Consider the following 8,104-nt stretch of genomic DNA (forward strand, 5'->3'; position numbering starts at 1 on the left):
GAATTTCGTAATAAATACACATAAATGGAGTTAACATCACAATATGAGGGTTCATTGTGGGGGTGGACAAATGTTTATTGAACTCGGACAATGTCTATATTTGACTCTTCTCAGTAGAGATTGCGGGGTGATCATTATGGGATGCGTGTAATCACTCCATCATTCACCCTTCTTGCGACATGCCTGAGCAAACACACTGCAAATATAAAGTGCGCTTTTTAAAAGTGCACCAATTCCTGCATTAATTGTTGAAATATGAGAACCATTAGAACTAAGAATTAGATTAACTTTAAACTACCGGAATCATCTCAGAGAGCAAACTGAGGGTTGGCCAGCTAGCAGAGTGTTATATGAATTTTTTGAGCAGGTAAAAACAGACAGTGTGCACAGTGTGTAAGGCACTGTTTACAGTGGGCTGAAATTCCATGTTGAACACTGATTTATAGTAATAACAGATTAATCTCCCTAAGAAATAGCTGATAAGTATATTATACTGAATAGAATTTTATTCTTCAAATTTATACAGATGGATCAAAGGATCCAGATCTTAAATGGACTAGTTGCATCATGTTTATTTGACGGTAGATTAAATGATGCTCTTTCTGTGTTTTCTGTGCTCAGACTGTTCTTCAGTTTTAACAATGTACAGTTGCAATCTAGATTATTCAATCCTTGACATTGTTTACCGCCGTAAACAATACAACAAAGACTTCAGATGGATCAAAAGATCCAGATCTCAAATGGAGTAGTAGTGCCATGTTTATTTCTCAGCTTGGGCTGAGATTTAGCGGTAGACTAAATGTTGCTCTTTCTGTGTTAGTAGCTGAAACAGCAGCTAATTTATGTGCAATAGAATGGAGAAGGATGTACAACCTAATAGTATGGTTATTTTATCAGACACTTTTCATCTTTCACCAATGAAGTGTAGTGAAATGAGAGATGGGAGGTAACTTCAGAGAAATGCTTGAAATGAGATGGCTACTGGTACAGTGGAAAAAAAAATGTGTGCTAATAAATGTAACATTGTTTTTATGTAAATAATATAGAATGATGCAGAATGTCTTCATTTTTTAATTTATTTATTCATTCTAATGTAAGAAAAAGTATAAAATGGTTTTAGATTGAATAGTCTGAAACAAAAAAGTACTCAGCATCAGAATGTACTGATTTGACATGCTTTGTGTTTAATTAATGTCACAATGAGAACTTTGTGAACAAACCACACATTGAAAATGATAGTAAAATACGCTTGAGGAGGCAAATACATTGTTTTATCAAATAAAAAATTATATAAAAGACAATTTTGAAACAGAGGTAATGCTGTATTTGTGATAAGAAGGAATTGACCTTTTTTACTTATCAGATTTCTATTAAAATTTCTACCAAAAAAGCAATTAAACTATTGCATACATTGAAAACATACTCAGAGAAATGTGTGAGGACTATTTTGTAACATCATGTTTCTTTACTGGAACCAATAAACCTCCTGTCATCCTGGCCAGCTCTGCCTTTGACCTATCAGAGAAGTGATTGATACCGACACTGTATGTAAGACCGGCTCTGTTCGTAGAGTGTACATTCCTGAGGAGAAAGAGAAAGTAAAAAAGAAAGCATGTGAATCTTGAATCAGACACAGATTTCTTACTACTTCTATATTCCGATGTTTGTCATTTTCCTCACCGAAGACTATGTATAAAGTAGTTCTCACGCTCCTCGTGCTCCTTGTCATTTTCATACTGACGATTAAACTTCTCCTTAAAGGGGCCAAACAGACGGTGGGCGTGGCTAATAGGGGAGGTGCTCACATAGTCTTGAATGGGGTTGGCCAATATTTGATGCTCCTCTACAGGATCAGGAAACTTCTCACAGGTCATTCCTAAACACATAATACCTCAGTGAATGTTTGATTTAGTGATCTGTAAGCGTAAACGAGTCAGACAAAGGCATTTCACTGAATTTTTGTCTTCCAGTTACCTAAAGGTGGTATGAAAATGTCAGCCTCAGTGTGTGGGCTGAAGTCACTGTAGTCAATAGTGTATTTGTCATTGTTTGACTCCAAAAGAGTGTTGAAGCCCTCCATCTCAAAGCGGTGTGGGGTGGCTGGGGAATCATTTCCCTCTGGACGTGTGACCCACAGACGATACGTGTTCTTCTTGTGACCAGCCTGTGTGACTTTTTTCCAAACCTCACACAGAACGCCAGTGTGATTCTCCATCTTTTCAAACTGAAGAAAACAAACAATAAATGTAATGTTGTTCGTATATTTCTAAACCTGTATGACTTTCTTCTACAGAGCACAAAAGATGGCATTCTGAAGTTTTAAGACAAACTTTGATATTGGTTTGACAAAACTTTGTCCAAAAGTTTAAAATAATGTTTAAAAGCTTGAACTTTGAAGCTTTTAGAAGTTAAGAAAAGTAACTTGAGGGGGTAGAGTGGGAACATATATACACCAAACTCTTTCAGGCACTTGTGAGAGGACCGAATTGTTCATTTTTGGGTGAACTGTCCCTAAGCAGTACATACTTCAAAGCCCTGCAGATCAGGCAGTGGTGCCTGTGGACGTATTGGATCCTCCTTGGTACCTTTAAGCTGGTAACACTTAATAGCTTGGATTTCAGTCTCTGTGGTGACTGGTGTGATCTTGTAAATAGTACCATGATCCACGTCGTTTCCAATCAGAAAAGTGTGCACTGTACCTGTATAAAGAGCATTAATGTAGAGAAACTCCATACATAATCTATTTTGATTTTAAGAGTCTTTATCATGAGAAGATCACTGACCATTGCGATAGTCGATTCGGCTTCTGTTCCCCTCAAGGTCGTACCAAGCTTCAAATGGTTCCTGTATCTCAGAATGAGGCAGAGAGAGCTCACCTACAAAAAAGGGATATGTAACTGTAAAATGAAGTGTACTATACTGGGAGGTAGTGTGTAATTAGACAACAATGTACCTTTGACATGATACATCTTTCCAAAGTCAGGAACTGTTTTGAAATCTATCACTGGTCCAGCATCTGAGGAAGAAAACAGTGAGAGTGACGCACAGCAAATGTGTCGCAGCCATTATATCACAAGATAAATACATATACGCATTTGTGTTTTCTTCCTGTTGGATGTTGTTTTCTCTTTTACATAGACAACATTTTACCTGCACCACACACCAGCAGCACAAACCCAGCAAGAAGAAGCCACATAGTGTAATCTAAAGAAACCAGACGGATATCCACCGGAGATGAAAGAAAGTCCCAAAACAAAACAACAAATTCAAGAAGAGGTCTAAAGTTAGTATCTGTACCAATGACCAAACGTGGATAACATTAGTTCCCTATATAGCATGTGAAGGAGGGACTAAATTAACGTCATATGACATGAGGGTCTATTGTGGGGGTGGACAAATATTTATCAAACCAGGACAAGGTCTGTGTTTGATTCCTCTCAATAGAGATTGCAGGGATGATTGCAATTTCTGCATTAGTGGTTATGTAAAAGCCAATAGAGCTTAGAAAAAAAAAATCAATTAACTTTAAACTACTGGAAAAGAGGAGTTTGTAGGTAAAAAGAGACCCACTGTGTACATTATGTAACACACTGTTTACAATGGGTTGAAACTGAACATGAACACTTATTTACAGTAATAACATAGATCGATCTCCTTAAGAAACAGCTGATGAGTATATAAATACCAAAATGGAATTTTATTCTTCAGATTTATGCAGATAGATCAAAGGATCCAGATCTCAAATAAAATTGCTGCACCATGTTTATTTGGCAGTTTATTTGGCATGTGTTTTCCGTGCTCAGACTGTTCTTCAGTTTGAGGGACTTAAACCCAACTATTTAAAAAAAAAGGTTCAAACATTCACTGATACTCCAGAATGAAACACAATGCATTAAGAGCCGGGGGTAAAAACTTTTTAAATTTGAAGATCAAGGTAAACTGTACTTAATTTGTCTTCCGGGAATTTGCTTCAAAGGGGAGTAGTAAATGGAAAAAAAAAAAAGATATTTCAACAAAATAAGAAAAATTTGGACATCTTCATCCTGTTCAAAAGTTTTCTCCTTTTGCTCTTAATGCATCATGTTTCCTTCTGGAGCATCAGTGAATGTTTGAACCTTTTTTAATAGTTGTGTTTGAGTCCCTCAGTTGTCCTTAGTGTGAAAAGATGGATCTCAAAAATCATACAGTTACTGCTGGAAAGCGTTCAAATATGCAAAAGATGCTGGAAAACTAAAGAATCTGCAGGACCTGCCAGATTTTTCTGAATAACAGTGCTCAGTTTAACTGTTCAGAACGAACAAGGGACTCATGAAAAACCATCACAAAAAGTTGTAGATCATTCAAGCAATCACACACAGTATTAAGAACCTGTAACGAGGACGCTGAGGCAGCATTAGAATCCATGTGCGAACGTTTATTGATGATGGCAACAGCAGACAAACACGTGTAAACAGGCAGTGGGTCAGTAACAGTTAAACAGTCCGATCGGTCAACAATCCAAGGGGCAATCCAAAAGACAATCGTGAATAAGCACCCTCTGGGTCCAAAACTTAACATCAGTCCAAACAGGCAAACAATCCAAAAAGGGTAATCCGTGAACTTGTGAGTCAGGAAACAAAGCAGGATCATACACATACACTCAGGCAGAATAATCAATGGAAAACGCTCGCTAAGGCAGGTGAACTGGCAATACTTCGCGATGAGCAAACACATGGTCACTGTTTAAATAGTCCCAAACAGGAAGTGAATGTAGAAGCAGCAGAGGGATTTGATTGCTGGTTTGGCATTACAGAACCAAGGGTTCCCAAACTTTTGAAGGAGGTTATTTTAATATTTTCAGCTATTTAGTCTTGTGGACTATATGTAAACATTGTTTATTTATAACATCTTACTCAGGACAGTACTAAATAAAAAATATCATGCATTTTGTATGATCCCTCTTATTTTGTTAAAATTATTCACATTTTCACAGATTGTGCAAGGGGTTCTCAAACTTTCGCATGCAACTGTATAGTCATGTATTTTGTGAAAATGAAAGACACAAGATGTGGTTTTAATCAGTAGTTTAATCATAACACTGCAAAGAAGTGTTAAAGTATAAACATTTCATTCTAAAACTTGCCCACTGTAATAAAGAAAAGCACAGGCTAAACATACACTTTTACTCATGTGAATATAGTAATTATATACTGTATATGTCTCTTCTGAATAATCAATTATACAATGTATATTTCATTACAGTCGCCTGTAACTATGTCTTAACATGACTTTAGTGCTTTAAGCAGCACATGCATCTTTCAAAGTGCCTGACAGTGCAATTTGCATTTATGCATTTGTTTGAAGCACTTAATATAAAGCATTCTCTCACGTTTATGACAACTTGGCACTTGCATTTTTGCCGCAGCAGCTTACTTTGTCTCCACTATTTTTAGGTGCATTTTGATCATAGAAATTTATTATTCACTGCTGTATTATTCAGTGACTGATTAATGCTTTCTTGATAGTCTGGTGGATGTGATTAATCGATAATCAAATCTGTTATTGATCATTTTCATTATCAGTTATTATTGATTAGTTGTTGCAGCCTGAAAAAAAGAGATGAAAATACCACAAACTTTCTCTAATCTGGAAGCAGTAAACCTCCTGTCATCATGGCCAGCTCTTCCTTCGTCCAGTCGGCGAAGTCATTGATACCGACACTGTATGTAAGACCGGCTCTGTTTGTAGAGTGCACATACCTGAGGAGGAAGAGGATGTAAAATTAAAAGCATATGTAATAAGTCATAAGTTTAACAATGACTTCTACTTGGTTTTGTGTTGCCATTTCTTAGCCATAACTGTAGCATGGATTCCGTGCTGTATTACTTAATTAATAGATACTGGAAATAATATAATTGAGGTCTGTTTTCAAACTTTACTAAATCTCTAGTGATATTTGTTGTTCCTACTTACCGCAGAGTATGTACAAAGTTGCTCTCACGCTCCTCGTGCTCCTTCTCACTTTCATACTGACGTTCAAACTTCTCCTTAAAGGGTCCAAACAGACGGTGGGCGTGGCTAACAGGGGAGGTGCTCACATAGTCTTGAATGGGGTTGGCCAATATTTGATGCTCCTCAACAGGATCAGGAAACTCTTCACAGGACATTTCTAAACACATAACACCTCAGTGAATGTTTAACTGGGTGATATATAAGTGTAAAAGAGGCAGACAAGGGCATTTCACTGAACGTTTGTTTTCCAGTTACCTCCAGGTCGTATGAAAATGTCAGACTCAGTTTGTGGGCTGAAGTCACTGTAGTCAATAGTGTATTTGTCATTGTGGGACTCCAAAAGAGTGTTGAAGCCCTCCATCTCAAAATGGTGTGGGGTGGCTGGGGAATCATTTCCCTCTGGACGTGTGACCCACAGACGATACGTGTTCTTCTTATGGCCAGCCTGTGCGACCTTTTTCCAGACCTCACACAGAACTTCTGCGTGATTCTCCATCTTCTCAAACTTCAAAATAAACAACGATTTCGCAAACATTTCAATGAAACAGTGAAAGTCAGTGGAGTCCAAATCAACACTGGACCCCATGAAAAAAACAACAACAACACTGAGATGTAGTACATACTTCAAAGCCCTGCAAATCAGGCAGTGGTGCCTGTGGGCATATTGGATCCTCCTTGGTACCTTTAAGATGGAAACACTTAATAGCTTGGATTTCCGTTTCATTGGTGACTGGTGTGATTGTGTAAATGGCACCATAATCCAAGTCGTTTCCAATCAGAAAAGTACGCACTGTTCCTGTATAGACAGCATCAATGAAGAAACTCCATAATTCATTTTGGTTTTAATACTGTGTGATTTTATCATGAAAAGATCACTGACCATCTTGATAGTCAATTCGACTTCTGTTTCCCTCAAGGTCGTACCAAGCTTCAAATGGCTCCTTTAGCTCACAATAAGGCGAAGAGAGTTCACCTACACAAAATAGGGATATGTAACATACTGAAAAAGACGTGGACTGTATTGAGATATACTGTGTTAATGAAGCAGATATCTACCTTTGACATGATACATCTTTCCAAAATCAGGAACTGTTCTTCCACCAGCTGGTGTGGCACCGCGGGGGAAAAAACAAAACACAAAACACACAGACAGTTTATTCAATCAGGTTTTCTATAAATATTTCTATTGCGTACTTAATAGGTTGCGTGGATGATCTAGTGTTAAAACATTACAGGAAATGTGCCGAACCATTCAATTTCGGGGCGCAATCACCTAGCCTGCAGTTTTATCTAACTGTAAGGACTGTTTGATTTTAAATCTCCTAAGTAGCTTATGATTATATACATAGTAAACTTATACAGATGGATAAAAAGATGCACATCACACTAGTCGTGGCATGATTATTGCTGCCTTTATCGGAAATATCCCACTTCCCACTTCTGAAGTCGTAACGTCATCTCGATCAAGTGTCTTGAAATCCAGGGGTCACGTAAAGTTAATTCTTGCCCATTTCTTGGCGACATCTTATTAGAATCAAAATGTTTATGATTTAGTCAAAATCTAAAGACTTTTAATCAAATGCAGCGTCCCATTTGCTGATAAACATTTAGCTGTAGCTTCATCCACTGAGCCATAGCTTGCTGATGATTCCCGAATTCTGGTCAAATAAATGCTATTATTGCTGTGTAAAATGCATACAGTAAGCATCAAATGGTTATTTATATACGTAAATATACATGACCGTAAAGGCAAGAGAAAGCAATGTAGGTGAGATGGGTAAAATGAATAAAACTCCACACTCACAGCTTCTCTTCTCCGCCATGCTTGCAGTCTACAGACACACCTAGTGGGAAAACGAAACCGAAACAGCAGGGGCTGGCACAAAATGCGGCATCGGCATCTCGCAGCGGCACTTCCAGCGGCATCTCCAGACAGGTAGGGCTCAACCTGTGCAGAGCACATGCCCTTTTTGTAATTACACTCGGAAGTGCCCTTTTTTTGGGGGAGTTTTTTTTTTTTTTTTTTTTAATAAATCAATGCTATTGGTAACCCTTTACGTCTGTTTGTCTTTTAACAAATATTTAACCAATTAAAGGCATTAAAAAGCGCATC

At 37.7% G+C, this 8,104-nt stretch overlaps 2 protein-coding genes across 2 annotated transcripts; both read right to left on the minus strand.

Annotated features, from left to right (window-relative positions):
* Positions 1-1,164: 1,164 nt before the first annotated feature.
* Positions 1,165-3,317, minus strand: LOC127181473 (counting factor associated protein D-like). The gene is made up of 7 exons (XM_051136235.1): positions 3,151-3,317; positions 2,954-3,016; positions 2,784-2,876; positions 2,527-2,699; positions 1,975-2,224; positions 1,681-1,876; positions 1,165-1,581 (listed from the first exon to the last, which is right to left on the minus strand). Exons 1-7 carry the CDS (start codon positions 3,194-3,196, stop codon positions 1,443-1,445), a joined length of 960 nt encoding a protein of 319 aa, XP_050992192.1. The 5' UTR covers positions 3,197-3,317; the 3' UTR covers positions 1,165-1,442.
* A 1,731-nt stretch (positions 3,318-5,048) lies between these two features.
* On the minus strand, positions 5,049-7,895 carry LOC127181476 (counting factor associated protein D-like). The gene is made up of 7 exons (XM_051136241.1): positions 7,796-7,895; positions 7,048-7,095; positions 6,872-6,964; positions 6,615-6,787; positions 6,247-6,496; positions 5,953-6,148; positions 5,049-5,738 (listed from the first exon to the last, which is right to left on the minus strand). Exons 1-7 carry the CDS (start codon positions 7,812-7,814, stop codon positions 5,621-5,623), a joined length of 897 nt encoding a protein of 298 aa, XP_050992198.1. The 5' UTR covers positions 7,815-7,895; the 3' UTR covers positions 5,049-5,620.
* Positions 7,896-8,104: the final 209 nt, after the last annotated feature.

This window comes from Labeo rohita, chromosome 19 (genome assembly GCF_022985175.1).
Source record: "Labeo rohita strain BAU-BD-2019 chromosome 19, IGBB_LRoh.1.0, whole genome shotgun sequence".
Lineage (NCBI taxonomy): Eukaryota > Metazoa > Chordata > Actinopteri > Cypriniformes > Cyprinidae > Labeo > Labeo rohita.

What these genes read in the sequence shown, in the direction of transcription:
- LOC127181473 (XM_051136235.1), bottom strand. Translation starts at nt 3,196, where the DNA reads ATGTGGCTTCTTCTTGCTGGGTTTGTGCTGCTGGTGTGTGGTGCAG. An exon ending in GCTGCTGGTGTGTGGTGCAG is followed by an intron (nt 3,017 to 3,150) that starts GTAAAATGTTGT and finishes TTTCTTCCTCAG; the next exon opens with ATGCTGGACCAGTGATAGAT. An exon ending in TACTTTATACATAGTCTTCG is followed by an intron (nt 1,582 to 1,680) that starts GTGAGGAAAATG and finishes CTTTCTCCTCAG; the next exon opens with GAATGTACACTCTACGAACA.
- LOC127181476 (XM_051136241.1), bottom strand. An exon ending in AAAGATGTATCATGTCAAAG is followed by an intron (nt 6,965 to 7,047) that starts GTAGATATCTGC and finishes TATTTTGTGTAG; the next exon opens with GTGAACTCTCTTCGCCTTAT. An exon ending in CATTTTCATACGACCTGGAG is followed by an intron (nt 6,149 to 6,246) that starts GTAACTGGAAAA and finishes TTATGTGTTTAG; the next exon opens with AAATGTCCTGTGAAGAGTTT.